Genomic DNA, 27,303 nt, shown 5'->3' on the forward strand with positions numbered 1-27,303 from the left:
AAATTACTCAAAGGGTAGGACTTCTGACTTTGTGTGATTTTATCTTCCTTTTAAATGGAGAAACAATGCCCCTCATGGAACCAGAAATCTGGTGCAGAAATATCTTTTCCTGTAAGAGATGAGTGTGAAATCATAGGATAGAGGGCTGCCACTCTGTGATATCTAGATGTCTAGCCTCCTTTTACTTTCCTATTTTTGTCTTAGAAGGTGTCCTGATGTGATGTTCTCCTTTCTGTCATCTTTGCAGATGTAAGAACTGTCTTTTCTGTTGTTAGTTAATATAGACCTTGGCCCAACACAGAGGCACTTGCCCGGCAGGGAGACCCTGTGTGGAGTTGAGCTGTTGCCTTTCAATGTGTTTGTTATGAAGAAATAGGGTTGGCATGTTTTCTGAGAAGTAGGTTCAGTAAATGTGTTTGTTACTTCCAGCAGTTGTTCTGTGGGGCTTTTGTGCAAGATCAGGATCCATGTATGTACCTGCACAGTTAAAAGTGCCTTTCACTGGAGGTCTTACACTACAACTTCCTTCGTTTCAGCTTGAATGTAATGATATTGTCCTCTTCTGGCGGATACAGCGAATGCTGGCAATTACAGCAAATACACTGAGGCAGCAGCTTACTAATACAGAAGGTAAAGCTCATAGTGAGTTATTTGAAATTAAAAAATATTTTACAGAGTTTTTTTTAGCATTCCTCTAGCTGCTTGTTCCTTTCGTGCTTAGCATGTCTGGCTAATCTTTGTGTCCTAGTTGGGTAATTAAAGGATGTACAGTGAATAAAAATTGATATTTAATTCATATTAATTTCAAATTATTTAATTAGAATGATTAATGATTTAACAGCTTTAAATTAGAATGATTTGATGTAAAGGGAATGACAAATAATTGAGATACTTTCTGGTTTAAAGTATTTTCAGCTTACATTATGCCACTTGTAATATTCTTCTTCCAAGCAGAGTTTCAATAAGTAGTAACTGTATTCTTCTTTCTGAGTTGAATATTGCTGTATTCCTTGATTTAAAAATGTTTGATATAAAAAAAGAAATCAGTTGTAATATGTAATTGCAGTTGCAAAAGCAAGATCACTTTTTTTTTTTTTTTTAATAGTAAGGCGCTTAGAGAAGAATGTAAAGGAAGTGCTTGAAGATTTTGCTGAGGACAATGAAAAAAAGGTTAAGCTCCTAACTGGCAAAAGGGTCCAGCTTGCAGAGGATCTCAGTAAGTAGTCTTCTGGAACTAGATTGAAGTGAAACCAATTCTAAGCTAGTGAGCCGTTCATGTGCTCACATTTGATAAGTATCACAGATGGAATTTTTTTTAAATACAGTCAGATTTCACTGACTGGTTGGACATGGTTGGTAAATGTGATAGAAAAAAAATTTGTACTAGATTTAGGTTCACTGTTACTATGAATATATTGCATTGAAAAACATAGTTACAACAATGTTGTAAAGAACAGTTCCTGTTCTTACAGTTCAATGTGGTTAATCCATGCCTTCACAGAACTGTCTGTGGGTGATACAGTTCTTGGCTGTATAAGGAGGTTTTGATTACTGTTTTTACTTGTTGGGTGCCTTTCCACAGATTCTTTGTTGGAAATGCCCTTGCCTTACTTAGTGGTCAGCTGGTTTTAGTCCTAACATGCAGAGCAATACCTGTCAGCCTACTAACCTGGAACAGCTGTTACACTGAGACACAAGGAAGAAAAGCCAGCAGTTTTAAACTTCTGGAGGGATTACAGTAGCACAGTGATTGGAGTCACTCAGTGTTAAGGGAGTGCTGGAGTTAACATATGCAGGTTATAAACAGTGAAAGATTTTAAGGGGACAGCCCCTACCTGGGTGATTCTCCATCTGACAAATGTGTTGCTTTGATGCTGAATGTTGCTTTTTATTTTCCTGAGCAAGTATCAGTGCAAATAAAAACTTGCTGATTTTAATTTAACCTCACATATGCCGTGTTTCAAAACCGTGTAAACAGAACAGTAAAACAAGACTTAGTATTTAAGTTGACCTGGCTTTATTTGGCACTGAAGTTGGCTTAAATTTTTTTTGCATTGTCAGTTTTGCTTCTTACCAGCATCAGGAGTAACCTTCCATTTCAAAGCAGTAATGACTGGAGCTTTTGTTTTACAAACTCAGGCTAGACCTCTAGGAATGCCTTGTTTGTGTGATGCCTTGTTTCTGTGCATGTATGCATCAATTTTTGGACTATGCATTTGTAAAATTATGTAGCTAAAACACCATCATTACACTGTATTTCTTTTAGATTCAGGAGGTCACAGATGCTGAGTACATTTTTCTAATGAAATAATCATTATTCAGTGCAAAACGATGTACGATGACATGTTCTGTTTTATTGCACCTATGGGAAGATTTTAAAACTGCCACTGCTTAGCTCTGTAGTCAAATCAGCAATGTTCTCTACTTTCTGCAAGCTTTTATTGCTAAGTGGTTATAATTTTTATGGGCAAATGACAGTGCAGAGGGATTTCTTTGCCGTTCCCATGGTGACTAGAGTGCACGTCTGTGTTGCAGTTTTTTTATACTCCTGATACAAACTTTGAGAGCATAATGCATTGTACCCTCAGGTGGCTTTACGAGTAATTTCCTTCTTAGAGTATTCAGTGGTGATCAGAACCGTGGTTAAGGAAAGAAAACCCTCACTCCCGTGACACACATTTGTTAAGTTCTTGTACTTTAATTAGGAATGGAATGGAAATGGTCTCCTGTGTCATGAAGTTCGCTCTCCCTCTCTTGCAGGCAGCTGTGTTTATACAATCCAGCTCACTCATCTATCTTGAGCTCCGTCTTTAAATCAGTTAACATTTGGGGGCACTCTGTTCTTACTGAAAATCTGTTCCACTGTATTATTCTTCCAATGCTTACAAACTTGTCTTTTAATTTCCAGGGCAATTTCATTAATAGGAGGCTAAGATCAGCTTCCTGATTGGAAACTATAATTACAAAAACTTCTTTAAAGACCTGAGGTTAAGATGCTTCCTTCTGATATGGCAACCCTATCATACTTCCATCTGTCAGTCCTTTAACGTTGAACACTGGATGTGTTTTACTGTTTGTTCAAGATACTGGTTGATGGCAAACTGTTTCTAGCATGATGACTCAATCTCATAATGAGAGCTTACACAAATCCCAGAACTTTTTTGAGCAAGTTTTGTCTGTGTCCTACATCCTGGACTGGTGTTTCAGCCCTATATTCTTAAGGATTAATAGGGTTTTGGAAGTCTTGGGATGGGTGGATCCCAGTAATATCCCTGGCAGTGAGCAGGTATGGGTACTCAAGGAAAAGAATAAGAACAGGTTAAACATACAGCAGTACTTGTGAGATGCTGAAAGAGCAGACCAGACAATCTCTGGTTCCAAGATTTCCTAATCCTGAGGTAATATCTTTGTGATTAATAGCCCTTCATGGGTTTCTTTCTCCTCCTGTGAATTTCTCTAATTGCTTTTTGAACTCTTATAAACTTTGGCATCTGCAACATCCTGTGGCAATTAGTTCCAGAGTTTAGCTACACACTGTGTGAAAAAGTACTTCCTTTTGTTTGTTTCTGAGCCACCTGCCAGTTTCATTTGGTTCTCCCTAGTTCTTGCACTGTGAAAAACATTCAGTAATCTTTCTCTATTCAGTTTTTGTGCTACTTATGACTTCATACGTGCTTATGCTACCAGCTTTTGCTCTTCTTTTTCCTGAATTGAAAAATCCTCATTTGTGTAGTTGCTCGTTGCAAGGACATTGTTTCATCATTTCAATCAGCCTTGGCACTCTTTTCCCTTTCTTAGTTCCACTAAACCCCTTTTGAATTGAAAGAGCAGAACTGCACACAGTATTTGGGCTGTACCTGCATTTTGGACTTATGCAGTTGTGTTACAACTCTTTCTGGTTTTTAATCTGGTCTTTTACTAATAATTCCTCATAGTTCATTTCCTTTCTTGACTTCTGAGCAATGAGATGATGATTACGTTGGCTACCTGCTACAGCTCCATGTTCTTCTGTGAGAAATAGCAGCCAGCTCAGCATCCCTCAGCCTACTTGTTTTCCTTGCTTTGTTTTAAAACACATCTGAGATTTGTTTTGTTTTGTTTTTTTTCTGAGGGTGTGGAAACAAGGAAACTTCTGTCTCTTATGCATCTGGTTGGGCACTTCAAGCATATTGAGCCATTGTAGGAGCCTGGTTTAATGTTGCTGTTCACAGCATCTCTCAAAACTCTGGTGCAGTTCTCCACTGAAGTTGTCTGACAGCTGAAAATCACAGCCAGGTCTTAAACCACATTTTGGATGGCCTTATCAGCAACAACAAGACTTGCATTTGCTTTCCAGTTGTCAGATGCTTCTTGCTTGTGCACACTGCTGAAGGACAAAGCATTTTGATTTGAACTTATGTTACACACAACTTGGAGTTTTCCTGTATGCTTAGCTAAATCGGTATCTTAAACACATTGTGTGCTGGGTGGTTCAGTAAGAAACAAAATAGAGTAATATTTCAGTATTATAATCATCATATTTTATATTTGCTAGAATATGTTACATGGTTCTGTGATATTCTGTTCAACTTTTCCAAGGTGATTGACATTAAATACTCGAGCAGACTGCCACTGAGTGGTTTCGTATTTTAAATACATTTAAAACATATTTTTTTTCCTGCAGAACTTGTTAGAACTGTGAAACTGCTGGCATTTCCTGAGCTTCAGGGCCTTTTTGATGGCAATGCTAAGGACGGTTGATTACTTACATAATTCTGTCTGACATCAGACCGTCTCTGCTGGTTTGGAAGAGCTATATCCTTCTGCTTTTCAATAGTGTGCATATGTTTTCTTCAAGGGAAGAAAAAAGAACATAAATGTCAGAAAATTTGATTTCAAAATAAAGAGTGTCTTCTTTATTTATATATATATAGCTGTTTTATTCTTAACAGAAACAACAGGGTAGTAATTTTAGTTAAGTGTTCTGCAGTTCAGAGCAGCACTGACAAGGTGGATAAAACCTAACTTTCTGTAGACCATTTAACATGGCTGTTTTTGTTGGTGTTGAGCACCCTGTGAAGGGCTTCCCAGAACTACCCAGCTGTTTTCAGAATTCTGCTCTGCTGGACTCACTTCTGTTCTGTTGAAGGCCAAAGGAAACTCCATTAGCGTGAACTCTGCACAGCAGCTACGTTGCTTTACAACTTTCCAACGCAAGGTGGCAATGAGTGGTCTTTATAGGAGTGATGAAGTTGAGCATGGCAGCAGAGCTGGTGCCAAGCCTCCCATCTCTGGTTACCATTTCTCTGTTCTTGATGCATGAATGTGGCGCACACAGCGGGCGTTTTGTTCACACAGTGGGCATTTGTTTCTTGGACGTTAGCCTTTTTCATCTGAGGGGAAGATACATTGGCCCAGCCTTTTTCCTTCTTGTTTTCTGCTCTCTGATGTTTTGTTTGCTTATTTACATATTTTACATAACATTTATAAGTACTGTCAGAGGTGGACATTTTTCTCAGATAATCCTCATTAGCAAATGCACGGCAAATTTTGTTCAGTAATGAAGCCTTCTGACTGTCACAATCTGAATGCTTCAACCATCTGGGAAAGTGAGTGGGACTTTCCAGTATTGTATCCTAAAGATAAGCTGCAAATACGTGTTACAGTGGCATTGAACAATGCTAGGTGGTGTGCATGTATACTGAATACCTACAGTGAATCCTAATGTCAGGCCATCAGCAGGAGCTTTGCTGTTTACTTCACTAAAGACAAAATATTTTACCAAGCCTAAGAAAATATGCATGCTCTATCTTGCCTTACTTCCTCTTCTTTATTCCTTTCAGACAGCTAAGGTATGAGTGTTATAAAGGCTTATAAAAGTTATTCGTGTGAAAATGTGATTTCTGCCCAGGATAATCTCACAGAAGGCTAGTACATGCAAAGCATATTTCCTAGATCATCCAATATCCTATTTCCTCTCAAGCTTAAAAAAAAAAAAAAAAAACCTGAATTATGTATAAAGCCATGTGCATTTATGTGGGGAAAGTCACTGCAGAAAGCCTGGGGAAACCTGATCCTGAGTTTACTAGGTTTGAATGTGAAGGGGTCAGCCTGCAAGTTCATTTGTCAGTAACACTGACACCTGTACAGGTGTCCTGGGCTAGCTGAGACTTCGTTCTGCACAAAAGCCTTTTGAAACCTGTAGGTAGTGAGCCCTCACATGAAGAAAAGGCAGTTCTTAGCTTGGGGCCATTTGTTTGAATTCTATAATACATTTTTAACTTGTAAAATATAATAATTTGTGGAACTTAATTATTTTTTAAGACTAAAGCACATAACAAACTAAATCAGTGTTGTAGTAAAATACTTCTGAGTTAGATATCTAAAGCCACTGCTTCAATGTCAACACCTGAAGTTCTCAAGATACTTCTGCTGAATCCTTTATAGCTGAATATAAACCTTGCAGTTAGACCATGCTGCATTCTATTTTGCAAACTGTCTTTGAGCTCAAATGATTTAATATCATATGTGTATGTAATCAACTCTAGTGCAGTTAGAAAGCTGGCACTTTGTCTGGTACTTCCATATGGAAGCTGATAACTCGGAATCTGGGATTTCTGCATTATATTTGGCAGAGTGGGCTCTGTGCCTGTTGGATTTAAATCAGTTTGCTCATACAAGTCATCTTTTTTCATTCTACATTTATGCAAAGTTGAGGAAGTCTGCGAGTGGCATTTTGCAGACACTGCCCTGCTCTACGATTGTGGCTTTTTTTCTTTGATTGCTGTTAGCTGCAGAACTAAATGCTGTGTGAAACTAATACTATATTGTGGTCATTACTGTAGTCTAATTAAATTTCAGTCTCTTGAGGTGACTGTCAACAGTATTTTGATTTTTTTCCTCTGTCCTACATGACAGTGTTGATTACATATGCCCTTGACTTGGCTTTGTCTTAGCTTTCTAATGCCTTTACTTCTGTTGTTTTTTTTTTTTGCTGTTATGAACTTTACATTTTTTAAAAGGTTAAAAGGTTTCATGGGGGGAAGAGCTCAGCTGTAGGAGAAAGGTTCTGCTCTAAATGGGCAGATCTCAGATAATTTCCCCTGGAAACCAAAGGGCAAAAGGCCAAAAAGTTGTTAGTAGTTCTTACGTCAGTGTTTGAGGTGGATGTTCAGAGGCAACATAGTTTTCAGTGTTTAAAAGAGAGGAAAAAAAGGTGTAATTTTGAAAATGCTGACTGTAATGCACAGATGTCATTTGTACTGCAAAAGGAATTCTCAAAGAATGACATGGGGGGAAAAAAGGCAGCGTTATTGGAAGCCCATATGGAGAAGTTGCTTTTAAGAATTTGCAGAATTATAGTAATTTTGTACCCTCTTTTCTTCCATGGTGTGTAGCTGTTGCTTGGGAAGCTACTTAAAGAAAATGTGGTCACTTCATAGCTGTGAGATGTTTCATGTAAGTGGCAGCAGTCTTGTTCAGCTCCATTCAGCTGGTTGTGGCAGTGTGCCTGTGAGAAGCACGTAGTTCTGAGCTGACCCTGAGCTGACAGCAGTTTGCACAGGAGGTGCTGTGGCCTTTTATCCATAGGGGCCATTTTTCCCTGGGAGTCATCAAATGCATTTCCAGCGTGTGCAAAGTAGTGGCTGGCTTCAGTCCCCTGCCGGCTGCTCCTCCTGGGATGCTCCATGGCCTGCATCTTATCAGAGGCAGACTGTCACTTAGAAAACATTCATTTCTGCCTAAATCTTAATCAATTGAAGTGCTCATGTGAGCCATGTGTGTCAAATGAGTTCAAGCTTGTTCAGGTGCCAGCAGCATACAGGTGACAGCAGGACTGCCATGCTCCATTTGAGTCCTGTATAGGACATGGGGCTGTGTGATGCATAGTCAGGAGTGGCGTGCTTTGACTTTGGTCAGTGTGGCCATCCATGTCTTCCGTTTCCCCTGCCTTTGAACGTAGCAAGCCAACTAAAATGCATCCTGTTATTTTTAATAGATGTGTTTCAGTTCGTTTTTTCTTTGAGTTCTGGGGCAGCTGCATGAGACCAAAGAATTAAAACCAGAAGAATGTGTAGGATGGTCTCTGTCAAAATGCAGATAAGGTAGTTCCTGCTTTGTATCACAGCAGAAAGTGCTTTAAAAAGCTGCATCTTCTCAGAGAGGGAAATAATCCTCCAGGGAGAACATCCATCACTTGTAAGCCTCCTGTGATGGAGTGATGGTTTACTTTACTTAAGAATCCCAGATGACCAAGGTCTGTCTGCTGTGATTTCTTAAAGTTATTGATGAAGAGTTAGGCTCTGGTGTCCAGGTTCTAAAACAGATCCTTAAAAAGTTCAGCGCATTTGTCACTGACTAAGTGAAGCCTATCACTTAAAGCTGACATTGAAAAATAATGATAAACTGCTACATGAGTAATGACACATTTAATGCCTGCTGATCTAGACCTGTGCCTCAACCCATGCCTCTTGTACTTGAGGGTCATTCTCTTGTGTGCCAAATTTAATTTTTTTTCCTAAAATGCCCTTAGTGATGCAAGGATCAAGACACGTAATTGGTTGATATTTTCTTTTTCATGCTGGCTGTTAGAGAGTAGCTATTAATCAAGTTGTAAGTACTTATTGTGGGGAGATTTATAACAATAAATATATTGTATAAATGCAGAATTTCAAACTAAGCTCTGTAGGTGTGTGTTTGCTATGAGCATGTGACTGTAGACTACAGCATTCACATCTCTGAACGCTAGGGAAATCAATGCAATGACTTTTCATGCTGTTGTACATTGTACTTTGCTTCTAACGTGTAAGTCTATACAAAAGCTCAAAGAAAAGGAAATATTTTCTGATAGTGATTGTGACAAAATAATAAAATAATAACTGAACACTTTTATAACCTGCTTTTCCCTTAAAGCTCACTTAAAGTTTCTGACTATCAAAACTGAAATTAGATGTTACTAGGATCTAAAAATTATCACATTTTCCCATATTTATAATTATATTATATTATATTCTTATATTAGAATTTCACATAAATATTCCTGATAACTTACTAGATCACTATCTAGCTAACTACTGGTTAATTTTATTTTGGGTGGAGAACCAACATATGCCAGTTGTTCATACTGTTAAAGTTTTATAGCTAAACTCAATGGTAACCTTCATGTAAGTAACTTAGTTCTATAAGTTATAGAGCTGTATGTGTCTTTCTGCACCAACTGGAAAAAAGCAAACTTTTTTACACTTTTTTACTGGATGAGTCATTGGGTGATATTTCTGATCTGCCTTTCTTTTCTACTTTTTGCCATTTCCACCCCAAATAATGAGTGTCATTGTATTTGGATTCAAAGTCGGAGTTTTATTTTGAAATGAAAACTCTAAGTCTGATTCAAGATGTGAGTCTGTTTTATGAGGTTTCTTTGTCATTCGGCTATTAAGTTCCTTCTAGCTGTCCACCAAGCAGCAAAACTAAATTCTGTTGAAAGACTGAGTTATGAGTACTGTTTTAATTAAAAATCCAACATAGAGACAGGAGACTGGAAGGAACCCAAGTCTTACCTTGCTGTTGCAGACATCGTGCCTCTCATAAACTTGATTATTACCTTTATTAAGCTTCATTTTGTACACTAAGCTCATGTTAATGACAATACAGAAATGTATACTAGTCTGACCTTACATCATGCTTTGGAAATATTTAGTTTATGTTCTGTAGACAAGTGGGACTTGCATGTGATAACTTGTAGAAACACACAAAGTCAGAAGTCTACGTAGTTGTCACTTCTGCTTCGTCCACGTACCTCAGTTTCATGTGTTCCTGCCCCTGCCAAGCACAGGAGGACTTCATGCTCACCAGTCTGAAGAGCCCTGGGGATTGCTCCAAGAAACACAGTGAGCTTCTGTTCAGTTTGGCTGAGGCAGGGGAGGTGTGTTGCTGCTGCTGTTTCACTAAGCTGCACAGGTCTCGCTTGTGGATCTGGGGCAGCTGTCGGTCAGGACACTGATTGATTAGTAACCCACAGTTTCATCAGCACGATGCACAATTTCTGTTTCTGATGCTTAAAGGTATTATTAGTAATGCTGCAGTAACGTGGCGATGCTCAGTACCTTGTAAAAATAGCTGAAGGGTCTTTAGATTAAGTTCTCTTTTGCTGCCATCTGGTTCCCTTTAGTCTGATCTTAGTGATCCTCTTTTCTACAGGTAGCTGATAGCTTTGTTCAGGTACAATAAGCAGGATGCAGTATTAATACTTGCAATGGGAGCAACTTCAGGGATGACAACTTCGATATTTATTTTTTTCCCTTCTATAATGACCCAAGGCTAAGATTTTATTAGAGCAGACTAAATACCCAGTCTAGCCAATCTTTTCCTGCTCTAGCAGCTGCAAGAGGGGAAAGAACAATTTTCCCTCTGAATATCTTTGTAGAAAGCAGTTTCCCTTTTGTTTTCTCCTGCTGATGACACACTGAAGGAGACTTTCAGCCAGGTCTGCTACAGATAGTCGTATCTGTGGAGCTGATGTTCTGACTGTCTCCTGGAGATCTTAATATTGGTACTGAAAGGGTATGTCTAGTGAATTCTCATGTTCTAGCTTTTAAAATGAGTATCTCTGAAAGAACATTGAAATGATTGGCTTAATTCATTTTATAATGAAAGCATCTCACCTGTGCACTCTTCAGTCGTTAGAATGTGTTCCTGTCCTCCTCCTTGACTCTCTGGAGCTGATAACTGGAGTACACTGATTGTAGATGTTGCACAGATTAAGATCCCTATGGTCTCAGGATGGCAATGGGATTTAAGGCAAGCAAAAAAGTCATCAGCATCTCTGAATATAAAGGTGGAGAGATTCCTGGGGGATTTAGAAACATATTTAGGAAGTTTTTGCATCTGAATTATCCCACTCCACTGGGGATAGTTTAAAATCGGAATGTATGGAAATAATTCAATTAAGCTTTCTGTAAATTCAGTCATTGCAGCAGGTATAGGAAGCATTGTCATCATAAAGGAAAGCATTGATTCACACCTTCATTCAGTCTTAACTGAAGGCTATGCTGGCTATTTTCTGCAGGTTTGCATTTTGAAAGTTGTGTATGTTTATTGATTGGTGGGTTTACTGTATCAGCTACTTACTATATAAATCCCATTGAAATTTCTCAAAGTTTTGCAGTGCTTTATCACACTAATGAGCTACTTGTTTAAGAATCATTTGTGTGATTCATCCTCCTGCTCAGCCTCTTTATAAAAAAAAGTAGATGCTGAAACTCCTGACAAACCAATATTTATAACAGTTTGACAGCAGGATGAGGAACAGTGTTTGTCTTTATAACAGCTTAAAGAAAAGGCCTTTCCAGCACCCAGCCATGCAGTTACAATCTTGACCTCTTTCTTATGCTGGGAACATACATACAGCAGACAAGCAGCACCTCCCGTGTGTTTTCTTGACCCTTTGACTGTCCATTCACTTCCCATCTGTTTTGCAGCCTTAAAGGAACAGAGGGGGCCCTCTACTTATAAATCTGTCTTTGCAGCTGATAAATGATGTTCTCTCTCTTTAAGGGCAGCCTGGGTGGCTTTGCCTTTTTTTTTTTTTTTTTTTTTTTTTTTTTTTCCCCTCTTAAAATTTTAGCTTTCCCCTTGTCCTCATCCAGAGGAAAGCACAGTATGCGAACGAGAGGAAACCGGCAAAAAAATGTGATGGGTAGTTCCAAAGGATTTTGTAAACTTGAGCAGGACGTGACCCTGCAACGATGGGTGAATTATAGGAGCTGATAGGCTGCGGTTGTGAGACAAGAGAAAGCATGTTGATGCAGGTCCTGTAGATGCAGGTCCTGTAGCAGGGTGGAAGTCTGCTTTCTGGGGCATTTTTAGAGTGGCTTTTAGTGCGTTGCCTCTTACTGTTTCAACAACAAGTGTCACGTTTGCCTGGCCTTTAGAAAATTCAGGAATGCGGTGCAAAAAGCTGAACTTTGAGGAGGTTTTTTTTCTAATTCTCCACCTGGCCGTGCACAGGGGGTTGAGAACACGTGTGGGATCTGTGACTTAGGTAGCCCTGAGCTGGAATTCAGCTCTCAGTAGGAAACTGTGGATCCATGTTTCCAGTTTTTAACAGTTGCTTCTGGGCATTCTGGTGAAATCTGACTACAGATCGGGCTTTCCTTCTTGCCAGAGGAAAGATGATGCATTCACAGCAGTAAATTCTAGATTTTTGCCTTTATGGTTAATTAACCATAACACAGAAGTAGCATAGCAAGCAGTAGCAATGTTATAGGCAACAAAGGGATTAAGAAAGAAAGATTGGATTTATTTATTTATTTATTTATTTATTTAAACCAACAACAACTGACTTGTAACCAAAAGCCAAAGCATAACATCAAAGCCATGTAAAAGTAGTTGGAGGTAGAAATCGCTTTGCTGTAGAACAGGAGGATTTACAGTGAGGCATTAGCAAATATTATCACGCTTTTTCATGCTATCATATGCTGCACTGAAATATAAAATGAAGATGAATCTCTGTCCAGAAAGAGTTTACTATTTTTCATTATGCTGCAACTGGAAATTGATGCCATATGGGCAAACTTGTAAACAGGGAACAGGGAAGCTTTTTGTTTTGCTTCATACGATAAAATACTCACGCAGCTTCCTCCAAGCAGTAGTGCAGGGAGACATGATTTTTCTTTAAAAATTCTATGCCAAACCCATTTCTTATTTACATCTAGGTATGTGTGTTTTGAATATCTGAAAATTCGTTTACCTTTAGAAGCATAATCAAGACCAGTCCTGTGGAGAGAGGTTGCATCTCTCATTAAACCAATTAATGCACTTGGAAACTATATTTTTTTTCTTGCTACTTAAAGCCTTGTTGGAATAAATTGGTAACATACTTTACTTTCATAATTTCTTTAATATTATTATAAGATTACTTGGCCTTCTCTTTAGAGCTTTGTTTGATAGATACACTATTTTAGCTGTTTCGGCTTGTGTTAGAAGTGATTTCCTGACCTCTGCACTGTTAATTGGTAGATAATCTCAGTTATAACAGGCTGCCATCAGTGACCTTGCAGTCCCTGTAAGAATGAATATTTGAAGAGGTTTTCTTCTTAGGAGCTTATAATATTATGAAAAGCAAACTCTATCTGTGAGTGTGGGTTTTCTTGTGTTCACAGCATATCCAAATCCTAATTACAGACCAATTAGTCTGGGTTCGAGCCCTTCAGATCTAGTATCACAGGATTAATGAAAAGAAAATGAATGGGTAACAATATCGTTTCATATGGAGATAAGGATAGACTGAGCATGAATGAGGATCTCATGCGAGGAAAGAATTTCCTCATTCTGTCAATGAAGTTTTATGGGATATGGTGAAAGGATTATGGGAATATTCATGACCAGATCAAGAGGCATAAGGAGTTGATGTATGAACCAGCTTATCTTTTAGGTAAACACAGAGTAAATGGGAAGTAGGACAGCCATTCATTGCCCCTAGGCCTGTGATTTTCATTGCTCTGAAGATGGAAACACGTTCAGTTACAGTTGATCTTTGTTGATGCCGTTTGATTTTCGGATCACTTTTTTAACAGGTGGCAACTTCAGCTCTGCTTTGACATTGTCAAAGACATTGTGCTCTTTCTAGATGCTATGGGTAACAATAAGCAACAGCACGTATTTAAACTTGTGAGGCACCATATAGTAAGACAGTAGTTCCTTCCAGCCTACTGGAGTGTTGCGTGAAGGTACTGGGGTAATTGAGAATGACACAGAAATCATTTGGCAGCAACTGAATGCTTTTAATCCAAGGTTCACTTCTTCATGGAAAAAGTATCACAATACATGGAAGGAGCAATACATCACTTAGTCTGTCTTTTAACTTCCTTGTGCAGTGTTTGTGTCTGAAACCCAAGTGATATTCTGGGTTTGATGTGTTCATACTCCTGTAAATTGGAGCACGTTTTGTTTTCAGGAAGGCTTAAGCCAGTAATATTTTTATCAAGTTGTCAATGAAAATGATGCAAATTTGGGTATGCAGTTTCTCTATTTCACGGAGAAGTGAATTGCATTCAAAAGCTTCTTTAAATAGAGGCATTTGGCCTCACATGGTGCTGGTGAGCCTATTGACCACTACCCAGAACTGCAGACACTCCACTTCTACTCTTCAGAAGACTGCCTCACTTTATGTGTACTGATGTATTAAGGTGTGTACTGTCAGTGCATAACTCTGCTATTCCCCTATTTTAAAGATAAGTAGATTAGCAATCTGTTTCTTGGTGCTGCTGCTAGGAGTACAAGGCAGAGCATGAGGAACTGCTGCTATTTGGCAGTCATTGTAACTGCTCTTTCTTAAGAATAGCTAACGTGTTTTTTCAGAGTATTGAATTACCTCAAGACTTCGTAATTATTACAGTTAAGCAATCATTTCAATTCTGTCCAAGTATAAAAACTAATAAAGTACCTGTAATATGGAGGCAGTTTTAGTATGTCTGTTCCCTGAACAAACACAGCTGATTCAGTGCATTTTGGTGGAATAAATATTTGGTATCCTGTTATTTTAATATGCCCTAATCAGAAAATTAAAATAGCTTTTGTTGGCACAAACCCTTTTTAAAGGTGATATAATTAGAGATTTTTGCTGATGCCATTAATTTTCAAGACTTTAATACGACATAAGCAAGCAGTTGAGTAGGGAAAATATTTGCATTTAATACTGCTAAATCTCTTTGCTTTCATAAAGCCGATGGCTTGATCAATGTAAAAAGCATATTTGGAAAGAAATGTATCAGTTTATATATATAGTAACTACATACATATAGTATCAAAGCTATTAAGAGCACTAATCTAATGAGAGCTGATCTCCAGTTACCACTGGGAACTGCTGCTCCGTTTTGGAGAGGGAGATGCAGGATTAACAACGTTCAAAATTGGGTTGACTCTGTCCAAAGTCAAAGGATGCTTTTTTTTCATGCTAATTTTATAAGCAATGGCAGAGCATCCATTGTGAGCTGTGCTACGTAGCTGGCTAAGTAGTGTTGTTGGCTTTGTTGCAGAATAGGTTTACACACTGACATGTAAAAGAAGAATACCCACTTTTCTACTTTGAGAATAAAGCAATTCTTCAAATTAACTTCATAGGGATGCAGTGATCATGGGACTTTTTTTATTATTCATTGTCAGCAATAGAAAGTTATGTTAGCTGAACTGAGTCAAGACTTCTTTTTTTTCTAGTAAAAATCAGCTACTGCTGTTCCACAAATTCCAAACATACAGCTTTCACCCTCATATGTAACCTTCATTTAATACCAAAGCCAGCAGGTGCTCTGTGGTAGTAGATAAGAAGTGCTGGGGAAGGGGAAGCTGAAGTGCTGAGAGTAGAAGGGATTTGCCCTTCATTGCCTAAATACTGTACTTTAAAGGTGGAAGTCCAAGGCCTCTTCATTCCCTTGCAGGCTGTTTTCCTTCTTTTACTTCAAATTCCAGTTAAAATTCTCCACTTCTACAATATCAGGGCTATGGGATTTTGTTAAGTTTTGCCATTATTACTCCTCTAAAATGGGTTCAGCATTATCTGTGGGATTGTGACTGGGTTACTAGATGAAACTTTCAGTTACTGTGGGTACGTTGCTATTGCATTCCTCTTTGAGGTCCTGTTGTTCCTGCTTCCCCCCCCTCCCCCCCCAATGTTTATGTATCCTGTTTTTAAGGATGCCAACTCTGTTTCCTTTCTGTTTTGCTGTTACTTCAGCTCAGCAAAGCCCATTTACAACTATGGTATTGATAAAGAGAAGAAAACATTAATATATAATGAATATAGATTAATATATAAAGAATATATAAAAGTTTTATAAAAGGAAGAAAGAAAAACTCGAAACTTTTATCTCAATGAAACTTGCAGCTCTCATTCAGTAGTATTTGTGTTTTATGGAGGGGAAACATTTCTTACGTGTTTCTTCTCTCTAACTTTTCTGTGTATCATAACACTTCCCACCACTTCCCTCGTGCTCTTGACCTGTGCTTTTATCATTGCTATGATCACACGCAGAAGAAGCTTCAGTGAGGACGTGGTGAGAGGGAAGCAGGAAAGCTTGCAGGCTTTCAATTCCTGTTAGGTTCTAAATCCTGCTCCATAAGCTGCTTAATAAATCAAATAGGTTATATGGTAACAAGTATCGAATGGGACTGGGAGAAGAGTTGGTGAGAATGCCTAAAACGGTATTTTTCCCAATCCCCATTGCCTTTTTACTAGCACTGTTTGAAATTGTGTTCTAGTAATGGTTTTGTAAAGAAAGAAGCCCCCAGCTGTATTGTTTTATATGAAATGAGGCTCTGCCCACATCCTTCTCGTTACTGCCCAAATGCAAGGAAGTGTAAGCCTTAAACATTCTTAATACTGTGCGTGCCTCCCTTGTGTAGAGGGGTGTTGAATGTTGATGTTTGCTTCCCTGAAATTCCACCTGATGGAAGGTCACTGGCTTTTAACTCTTCTTGGAATGATTAGTGGCGTTTGTGACACTTGCTTAGGGAATTGTTCCTGTTCTCCACAGCATAGCAGGTGTAGGGCAGTTGTGCTGTGCATGACCTCATGGAAGCCTCAGTTTTTTGAAATACAGGTATGGGATTTCTTTTCTACTGTAAGGTTGCTTTGGGAAACTATAGAATTATTAATAAAGGGTGATAATCGTGAATTGCGTTTGCAGCAGTTCTTCAAAGTGGACTCTTTCTTTTCTTCTGATGTGGAAGAATTGAAGTAGTTAGATGTTTTAATTGCCATCTCTTTAATTCCTCCAGAAAAAGTTCGGGAAATCCAGGAAAAACTTGAAGCCTTCATAGAAGCCCTCCATCAAGAAAAATAGGCTGTCAAGCAGGTAATGGTGTGCAGGTGATAAAAGAATTACTGCAATTTTTTCACAGTTCAGTATAAAATAATTATTCATGTCTCCTGGATGTATTTGCACGCAGACTTTGTGAAAATTCCTTTTTATTTTGTTCCAATGCCTGGCAGCTGCTGCTGCTTGCTTCTAACATGTAAAACTGTACTTTCATATCTGCTTGTAGCATAAAAGCTGAAACTTAGTAGGAATACAATTAATGGCTAGTTGTTCAGATTTGGTTACTCTTGGTTCACTGTTTCTTTCTGTGTTAAGAGACAGTCTGTAACAAACTGGAATGAAAATTAAGGCAGCAATTTTCTTGCCTGTAAAGCGTTTTGAAATCTTTTCTTTATAGGCATTATATATTGTAAATAAAAATCAGATGCACTTAGATCACTCCTAAATTTCGTATCTCAGTGTTATTTCTTGAAAACAAAGGCCTAAGGGCTCTGATATATTTACATGATTTAAAAAATCTCCTCTTTATTTCAGCAGCAACTTAACACAGGAATGCAGACCTTTCGAGGATACCATGCACAAAGAAGACTGAACAAAAATGCTTTCATGTCCCATTCTGTATCTGACCTTTTGGGGAAGCATTGTGAAACATTAGAGAAAAAAGAAAATGTCTCCTGGGATTGAGAAACTCAATCAAAACCGGCCTGCTTTTTTTAATTTTTGAAGCTCCTTGTATGTGACAGAAGAGCCTGATTTGTGTCTTGATGAGATAGCCTGGGAGCTTGCCAGAGTTCTTCATTTAAGAGTTCTTTTTTCCTGATAGGAAAAAATGCTTTTGTTGTTGTCACCTGTCTTGTACAGTGGAGCTGGATCAGATTCATAAAGGGATTTTATCTGTTGTCGGTTTCTTGGCTGTAAATGCTCTTGAAAGTTTGACATAAAGATTTTGTATTTGTGTGTACATTAAAACACCCTTCAAAGTCATGCCATTTCTCAGTTATGCTCTGTTACTGAAGCAGTCTCTGATCACTCTGGTACAGATTTTAAGCATGGTGTTGAGATATTGAGGGGAAATTGTGAATTTTGTTAAATTCAAAACTCTTGAGACTTTCAAGGAATTCCAGTGCTTTCAGGTGAAAGTGCAGACTGCTGTTCACTGACACCTTAAAAGGTTTGGCTCAGGAAATGATACCAATGGGGGCTTTTTTTTTTTTTACCAGTTCCTTCCTAATTGTTGTTGTTCCTTGGAATCATGGCCAATTACATTTCATTTCTGCCATTGCACAGACTGGTTTCCTTTCTAAATCTTCCCTTTTCAGTAGGCGCAAAGTAAACTGATTGTGTAAAATGCAGAAAGGTAGCCTTTACAATTCCAACGAGTCCAACCTTTTCAAGTTAAAAAGCAAAAATATAATTACTTTCATGTTTCTAACAGCTGCTGTAAGACCAAAATCGCTTTGATACGAATGCTGCGCACAAAGTCCCTCCGTAACCACGTGGTATCTGTAATGCAATACAGTCAAAATAAAAACTAAGTACAGTCATTCTTCTCCTGCATTTTAGTCACTTCTGACAAATGTAAGTGTGATATAAGCTCTGTATCATAGGTGCCTGGTGATTAATCACTGTATTTTTCTGCCCACACTTCGCAACAGATGATCTGGATACACTTCTGAATAGATCTGTGGAAGAAGGCATTAGGCTTTACACAGTTTGTTTTGGAGTTGTCTCATTATGAAGGTTGAAAAATTGGTGTAGGTTTATTTTCTTTTTTGGAAAAGGCAATTGATTTCTGACCTCCTGGCAATTAGAAGAGAGGAGCCTGACTCTGTCATAACAGTTACTGTGCCTGTTTGCTCACAGTGAAAACAATAGAAATTTAGGTAAGGTGTTCTCGGATATTCAGATAATTAAGTACTTAGGTTACTGTATGAAAACATAGAGGTGTTCATAAAAAGTTGAGAAGTTAAATACTGCAAGGTCTCTTACTGCTTGGGGATTCTTTTTGTTGTTGTTTAAAACTGCTTTTCTGTAAATGAGTTTTTAAGAATGAAAAAATGAGAAAAGGCTTCTATGATCATCATTCTCTGACAATAACTTTAGAGATGTATATTTGCAGTTCTGAAAGAAGATTCCATAGGCTGTACAGCAACTGAAATAAGTCTGTACTTGCATTAAATTCCTCTTTGTATTAAACAAAAAAAAAAAATACACAAAACTTTTGCATTTACGTCAAGAGATCACTGTCAGAAAATTCTGTGTAATGTAAATGTTGCAAAATATTACATCCAGTGGTCCAGTATTCATCTCTCAGTGTGATGTTCCTGTAGTTCTAGTTCCAACCTCTGTGCTGCTCATCTAAGACTTCGCATGATGTATTCCATGGAAACTAGGTATTTATTGAGTAAAAATGTAACTGAAGGAAAAATAAAATGTGGATTTTGAACACAGTGCTATTGTACCTAAGAGTCATTTGGGCTTTCTTTTTCTCATTTGTTAAACTGTGAAGAAGTATATTGTTATGGTACTAAAACATCTGAGTCAGAAGCGTTGCGTTAGCGCCGAGTTAGTGATAATTATATGAAGTGTTTTATTTCAGTACATGAAGTAATGATTACCACTGAGAAATGCTGAAGTAAGGGGTCTGTGAGTTTGACCCAGAACCCCGTGAGTCATTTAAAACTCTCCATTCTTGGTACAATTTGGTCCTGCAGATGTTCCCAGGGTATTTTTGTCACTGAATGCTGCCATATGAACTCAATCTGTAATGATCTCTCCATATTTTTGCAGAGTGACAGCAGAAATTTTCTTTGAGATGTGTTTCTGGTTTTTTGAGATGCCATAGGAAACATCCCAGTCGTGCTTCCTGTTGTGGAAGGGATGTGCACTGATGAAGATTACAGAAAACAGCAGGTAATAAATTTGCCCTCCCGTATTTGCCTTTTGTTTCTACTTCCTTTAAGTGCAGCTTGTTTGAGAACTTCCTTGAATTAAAAGTCAAGTCTGGAGAGAAAGGAGAGATCTGACTAAAAGTCTGATTACAAACTACCCTGGTGGCAGGAACTGGTGTATATCCAGTTATTGCTGTCCCAAATATAGACGTGACTGTAGAAGTTTGATTTGCAGGCTAGAAAAGCTTTTATGAACACTTTCCTCACCTGGCACTTGTTTTTGTTTATATAAGAAAAATGCGCTATAAATCTCTTGCAAGATGGGGTTCCATGTAGTCAGGTAGCTCTTATAGCTGTCATTTGTTAGAAGTCTATGCTCTATATACCTTTTACCACAGAAGTTGTGGGTTTTTTTAATAGGATGAGGCTGTGGTTGAGAATTTTTTTAGCATTTGATGTAACTACAGAAACAAAGGGGGGAGACTGAAAGAAAACTGAGATTGCAACAATGGTCCATGCTGTGGTGCTGGCATGGAAAACACATCTCTGTGTACACAAACATTGCTGACTTCTGCCATCACCTCTGTGCTTTTACACACCAGAAAGCGAAAATATCCAACTTGTCATTTTGTAAACAAATGCTAAATCACAGGTGTGGTTTTAGACTGCAGAAGTGACTGATGGCATTAGTACTGAAAGTGTTTCTGGAATGGCTCTTGCAACTATTCCTGAATCAACACAGGAAACTTCCAGAAACATTCTTAGAACTGACTGTAGGCAGGCTGCCTGCGTTAGTGCTGGAAGTTAGAGGAGGAACGTGTCCTAAAGTGGCTCTAGAAGTGATTCTGGCAAGGGGGAGCTGGGTCTGGCAGACAGTGTCACACTGTTTCTGAACTGACTGGTGAGTTTCAGGCATGGTTCTGGAGCTGAATCCAGAACTAAGCCTGCTATTGGCTGCAGGATTCATTCTGGAATTAGATCTGTTGGTGCAGTTCTACAGCCAATTTCTGCTGAAAATTTGCTTACTGTACATAGCTGCAAACAGTTTGTATTTGCTTTGCAGAACGCTGATACAAGGTCCTTTCTTGCTGCTGCTAGAGGTAGTCTGTATGGTCCAGGACAGCTTCAGGAGCAGTGCATCCTAATCTGTCAGTGTCACTTTCTGAGCCAAAGATGGATTTCACATACTGTATGTGGTGGTGACAACCAACAAGATGAGCTTTGTTCCGGTTTTTCACCCAAAGAATTTCAATGAGAAGGTTAATCAGTTGGATTAAACCGTTCTTGATTTATGTAAAGACATGATGTACTAATTAAAATGGTATTTTATGAAAGTTTTACAACAGAATACCTAAAATGCAGTAGATGAAGTCAAATACTTCAGATAAGATGAGCCTTCTTAGGTTAGAAATCATTTCATTACAGAAATCATAGCCAGAAGTAATTTTCACTTTCTTGAAAGTGTCATCCTTGCTAGCCTCACAGAACAGGTGTTAAGCTAACAGCGTGCTCTGTATATTTAAGGATGTCCAAAGCAGTTTTCTGCCTCATCTCCACAAGCCAATTGCCTATGACTTTTAATGCTTAGGGATGAAACCGTTCATTGCAGCCTTCCGTACAATGAGCCTGTTCTGGTTCATGTGAAAATCAACACCCTTTTTTGTGTTGCTGCCTGACAGGATGCTACAATACTATTAGCATTTGCAAAGAGTTTGCGTTGTCTAATAGCGCAATCCCCAGATCACAGGCTGCTCAGTTTGTGTTTCTCTATTATGTGAAAGACACAAAGAAGCTGAAGGCTGGCAAAGGCCTGTCAAATCTTGTAATGTAGCAAGCGACCCCAGAGCTTCATTCTGCTTTATATCAATCCTTGTTCCCCATCCCACCCCTTCCCCTGAATGGGCTCTGAGGTAGGTAAATGAATTCAGCAGTATGGTAGGCGGATGATTCCTTTCTGACCTCATTCCTGTACCATTTGTTTCCAGGCTTGTTGGAAGGAAGGGGACGTATCTGAACCTTTTGTTTCAAATAATTTTCTTGCAGGTTGGGGAGTTAATGCAGACCTTGTCTGAACTCACCCAAGTGGAAAGGGTTCTGGGTACGTGTCCTGACGCGCTCAGTCCCTTGGAATTGCCAGATTAAAGGAGAAAGCAGTGAAATTGCATTCTTGTACATTTGGCATTGCTTAAACACCTGGACACTTTCTTTATGAACATGTTTATATCCTGTTTCGTGCCTTGAAACATCTGTCTTAAGAGCACACAAGAAGCAAATGGAGCACAAGCTTCAGACAGCCCAGCGTTAACACCTTGCTGTCAGGAAGAATTTGTTGAGGCTGAGGGAAAAACTGAGTATGGAGTACAGTAAGCAACAGTTTGCAAAGGGCTGTTTCAGACTGATGTGTGAATTTGGCAGAGCACTGCTTAGGTTTGTAGAGTTGGTTTGTTTAGGGATTTGACCTTGGTCCGTGTGTTTGATGAGGAGGAAAGCAATGGTTTTCCACATACCAGGACTGAATTCTAGGAGCAGTGAGTCCTTTAACACCAGATCTTCCAGCACTTGCATCCTTCTCTACAGTGCATCCTTCTGTAGAAGGAAAAATAGAGGAATGTGACCAGCAGTAAAACATGATAGCAATATCATCACAGCTATCCTGCTCAGGTGTCAGTTTACCCTCTGCACAGTCACTGCTATGGTGTTTGGAGGGTCATTCTTATAAGAAAAGTAACGGATTTCTGAAGTTGTCAACTATAGCACAGAAATATTACTCCCTCAAGTGTACGCAGTAAGTTTACAGCATCTGGATTGTGAAATCATAATTGAATCATAACAGGAAAAGATTTCACGCTCAGTATTCAAGGAAGTATTCCACTAAGAGAAACGTCGTGGATGATTTAACTGCAATGGCAGCATACATCTTTGGCAGGTGAATGGGTGATGCACGACGACCTCCATGTACTTATTCCAGTAGGAATTCAGTGAGAGGCCTGTTTATGATTTGAGCTCACCGCTTCGTATGGCACGTGTGCTTTGCAGAAGGCTTCCACAAACTGAATCAGACACAGAGACAAATCTGCAATAACTTCATCTAGTCTGGTGTTGCAGCTGATGTGAAAAATACAAACAGAAAGGGAATTAAAGGGGTCAGTCACAACCCAGGTTGGAGTGCTTCCTTAAAGCCAGAGATGTATTAAGGATTTTATATTGGTGGAATGTAGCTTGATGGTACAGACAGAAGGGATGTTTATCTTATTCTCGTGCATGTTAACAGGTTTTCCATGTGTTTTTGTAGACCTTCTTGATTATGACATTTTATGTTACAATTTGTGTTAAGCTTGAAAAGTAAACTTCCTGCGCTGATTCGGGGCATCCCCAAAACAAGCTCTTTGCCCACATTTCACTTGCGACTCTTCTGTGACATGTTTACATATCTCAGGTGGAAGATGAGCTCATCTAACAGCTGTAATCTCAAACGCACTGAACCTGAAGCTATTTGCATGTGCAAATTATCTTTGTAGTTTAGGATTAGTTACTGACTAAATGTTTCAGCCAAACAGAATTGTTCCCTGCCCACCCCACCTGCTATTATTAAAGGAGTTAATACTTTTACAGGGTTCCACTGCTGGTGGTATGTAGCTCTGTGTATTTACTCACCAAGCATGAATATTGATGATATAAAGCCCTTAAAATAAAAAATCCTCCACTGGTAACAAGAAAGGCTATTACTTCTGTTCTTATCATGTAACACCTCTTCTCTAAGAAGTGGACAAAAGACCAGTTTTTGTCTTGGCCTTTATCTGGCAGCTCTGATCAATTAGATCTTTTTGCAAGGCAGACTTTTTTAAGCTATTGGATATTTATTTTGAAAGAAAACAGTTCTCCATTGCCCAGAGCCTGAACTTTAGGATTCAGCCAGGCTTCTGGCAGCACAGGCAGCAGTGGGTTATCTTGTGAAGGTTCATCTCTGTACCCTGCTTTGTGACATGATTTCACACACCGTTTGCTTTTCCTGCCAGCACAGCCTCCTTCCCCGTCTTCCTCTGCCATACGCAAATGGCTCCCACACCAGGTGACACTCTGGGCTGTGATGTGTTGAAGGTCAGATGAGATTTTCACAGTAAAGCCACCTGGCTTGAAATATGTATGCAGTATGATTAATTCATGCAACTACTCAGGTCCCTTTTTGGGGTAGTTTCTTGCATCTTGATTTTAACTCAAGTGTGTAGCACAAACGTTATGAATATACCTGTATTTCAGCATACATATCATGCAACCTCAGAAATTGGTACTTACTGCCTGCTCTATGCATATCCCAGAACAGAATTCATTCGTGTTCAATCTAATTTGAAAGACAAGTGTAATTAATGAAGAGTAGCAAAGAAGCATTGGAGACTGCTTGGTGATAAGAGGCTGTTTTCACATGGAAACAAGGGAATATTCAGCCACTTGCTGAAGCTTAGGACAACGCTGGGATCATCACAGAAATTGAGCTTTGTGATGAAAAGATTTGCAGCCTGTTGGGCCAAGAGAAGGGATTATAAGAATATTCATGACTCCTGAGAAGCAGCAGGTGAGACCTAAGGCACACATTTGCCCCTCAACCCTTTGCCAGCTCATCCTTTTGGTAAACAGTGCATAAAGGCCGGGTTCCCAGAGTGACTGAACTAAGTTCCTGATCTCCTTTTTCCTCTCTCTCTCTTTTTCTCTATTCTTTATTAAGAAAAGACTGCAGTGCTGTCGCCACTTGTCCCAAGCAGAAGCACAGACTCTGCCTTTCATTTCTAAAGAGTAACTGTGTGGCCAAACTACAAGTCTTGTGACATTACTTAAGAAAACAGAGTGGTATCTTGGCATCCAAGGCCTCTCTTAAACCATAAATAAAAGCCTTTATTAGAGCTCGGATAAGCTGGAGAGGAATCTCTGTGACATATGTGCACTGTCTTAGGAAAGCACGGGATGAAGCTAACTGGTGGGACCCTGCCTTTAATACACCAGGGGTACATCATGGCTGTTAGTGTGCTTACTGGTTGGTAAACACCCAGCTCACAGAGTCCTTCCTGGACACGGTGCGGAAAAGCAGTTCTACAGAATCTACAGAGTGAAACACAAAGGCACTGTGAATAGCAGAGTTCACAAAATGCTTCGTTTTCATGCCTTGCTTTCTGACTGAGATGTGGGCTGAGAGGGTTTCTCATGACCTTGTCCTGAGTCTGACGCTTCACCTGCAGGCATGAGGTTGCACACTCAGCACAGCAAGGGAGGGATGGCAGTGGGCTCTGTAGGTCGTGGTCTGGTTGTTGCCAGCCCTTTGGGGCTGAATCAGTAGAATATGCTTGATTGTGGTTTTAATTCACTGTTGTTCCATGCTTTGCAGAAGTGTGTCTGTACTGTTCACTCTGCCCTGTGACCTAGCATATAGAAGCCTGTAGAAGATTCGTCAATGAAGCTACAGCGATCATTCTGCATTAAAGGGAAGGTAACTTTAGAAAGTTTTTCAGCCTTTTTTACAAAGGATATTTAAAGTATTTTAAATCCCCCTTGAAATTTCAGTCTGCAAGAGTAGTCGTGCCTGCCTGACAAAACTGCTGCTAGGCTTAGCTTGTAGGTGTCTCAACAGAAGGGCACTTGTCTATTGTATCCTGGTGACAACCAAGACAAGATTTCAACAGTTTTCTTGTAAATCTGACTGTAATTCAATAGCACTTACTTACCTCCTTGGATTTGAGTCCCTAGCTATTGAAACTGACCTGCTGTCTCCTCAATATAGTTTTTCTGTAACAGATGCATCGAGGTCAACAAACTGACAGGCGTTGCTCATTTTACTGCTTGGCAAATATTGAACTAAAGTCTTCAGCACTGTAACACTGTTGACAAATGCAAGATAATGGCATTGTCCTCTTTTGTCACTGTGAAGTGCATCTTTGCATCTGATTCTGGCATAACACACTTTGTAAACAGCAAAGGATGTTGTGATTTGGAGCTGCGAGTGTTTGCTCTGACAATATAAACTTACTGCCTGCTCTCTGAAACCAAACATCCTGTCTCTGCCATGGTTACTTCCAACTGATAGCGAAACAAGCCACTCTCTTCCTGAAAACACTGGAGGGCAACCGCAAGGCTGCTGTTGAAGGAGCTTTTTTTTCTTTTTTTTCTATTTTTTCTACCCTCCTTTGTTATGTTGCACATCTACATTGAGGGGATTGGGCTTCAAGAGCCTGAAAGAAGAGAAAAATACTTGGCAGGAAGATGAATAAAAACAACAACCATTGTGAATTACTGCAGTTAACACTATTCCCTCTGGTAAGGCAATAGTTGTAAGCCCACCATTCGTTTTTCTTTGCCACGATAACGCATTAGAGGAAACAAAACGCAGCTGACACAGAATTCCATCACATGTATACATACAGCCCTTCACTGAGCAGGGCCCCGTGCCTCACCTCTTCCTTGTCCTCTCAAAAATCAGACTTTGCTTCTGTGAAGGCCCAGAGTTGCTTTAGTCCCAGCTTTCATAGTTTCACTTCATCATTTCTCCCTTCTGCTTCACTGAGCACCTCCGGCTCCTTTGCTAACGTGAGGCACAGCTCAGAATCAGACTGGAGCAATTCTGCATGCGTTTGAGTTGGGAGCATGCCTCAGAGAATGGAGACACTAACACAGCTTTTCTTCTGTGCTACCTTTGGCCCTTGATCATCATAGCTTTATTATTCATTTTGTACGTATGTCCACGGTGAAAATTAAAGCAGATCTGCCTTCCCTTTGCTTCACACCTCTGCTTTTACCCACCGTTTTTGTTTTGCATGTGAAGTTGTTTAATCTTTGTTTAGGCAATGATTTGAAAATGCTAGAGAACCTTAATCAAAACGAATCTTTTCAAAAAGTGCCTTGTTAAGTTGTTAAGTATGAAGCATTAAAACAAACACTGTGAGGTGAATCTGCAAAGATAGAGATCCTTTGTGGGTGATGGACCTTGCTATTCCAGGCAGATGCCCACCAGCTCTGTAAGGGACACAGAAGGAGGTTGGCCTGTGCTGCTCGCTGCCTTTTGGGGTTGAACTAATGATGCTTCCTTTTTCTTCTCTGTCTCAGAGAACAAGAGAAAAAGAAAAAGAAAGAGAAAACAACAAGAGCTCTGTCTTTGAGGTTAATGTAGTCACATATTAAAAAGAAGTCCAAGGTCAAAGAACAAGGAAGAAGCCAGCACGCAGCACCCAGCCAGGTGCTAAGATGGGACGAGTCCTGTCATCAGTCTTGTCTCCAGTAATTCACAGAGCTGAGGGGAGGGGAGCTGGGATTGTAATTGTGTTCCCAGTAAAAAGGAGAGGAAAAGCTCCACGCTTCAGGAAAGCACCACTGTAATTCTTTCTATATCAGTGCAGGGAGGCTCGTTGATCATGAGGCTGGAAGCTTTTGTGTCTGATGTCAAGTGACTGCTTTTGGGAATGATTCACCTATTGTCTATTTGGTTCTTTTTACCCTAAAGCAGCTGCTGAAGCCTCTATTTCCCCTAAACAAAACTGTCTTGAACTTCCAGGGAGGAACAAGGCCTTCCCTGTGCCAGATTTGACTGATATCAAAGCCAGGAGGGAGCAGTAAGACAAGTTTTCTTGCTCTTGCAAAAA

At 39.4% G+C, this 27,303-nt stretch overlaps 1 protein-coding gene across 9 annotated transcripts in view; it reads left to right on the top strand.

The window, feature by feature from the left end:
- OPA1 (OPA1 mitochondrial dynamin like GTPase) overlaps positions 1-19,254 on the top strand; it is a 50,035-nt gene extending 30,781 nt beyond the window's left edge. For 6 of the 9 annotated variants that reach the window (XM_048954524.1, XM_048954529.1, XM_048954528.1 and 3 more), the window contains 4 exons: positions 537-630; positions 1,106-1,216; positions 16,753-16,829; positions 17,328-19,254. In XM_048954524.1, the coding sequence (XP_048810481.1) occupies positions 537-630; positions 1,106-1,216; positions 16,753-16,817 (270 nt within the window). In that variant the 3' untranslated portion in view covers positions 16,818-16,829; positions 17,328-19,254. Of the gene's footprint in view, positions 1-536; positions 631-1,105; positions 1,217-16,752; positions 16,844-17,327 lie in introns of all 9 variants that reach the window. The other 3 variants (XM_048954526.1, XM_048954527.1, XM_048954525.1) reach the window with 3 other exon arrangements.
- Positions 19,255-27,303: the final 8,049 nt, after the last annotated feature.

Source organism: Lagopus muta, chromosome 9, assembly GCF_023343835.1.
Source record: "Lagopus muta isolate bLagMut1 chromosome 9, bLagMut1 primary, whole genome shotgun sequence".
Classification (NCBI taxonomy): Eukaryota; Metazoa; Chordata; class Aves; order Galliformes; family Phasianidae; genus Lagopus; species Lagopus muta.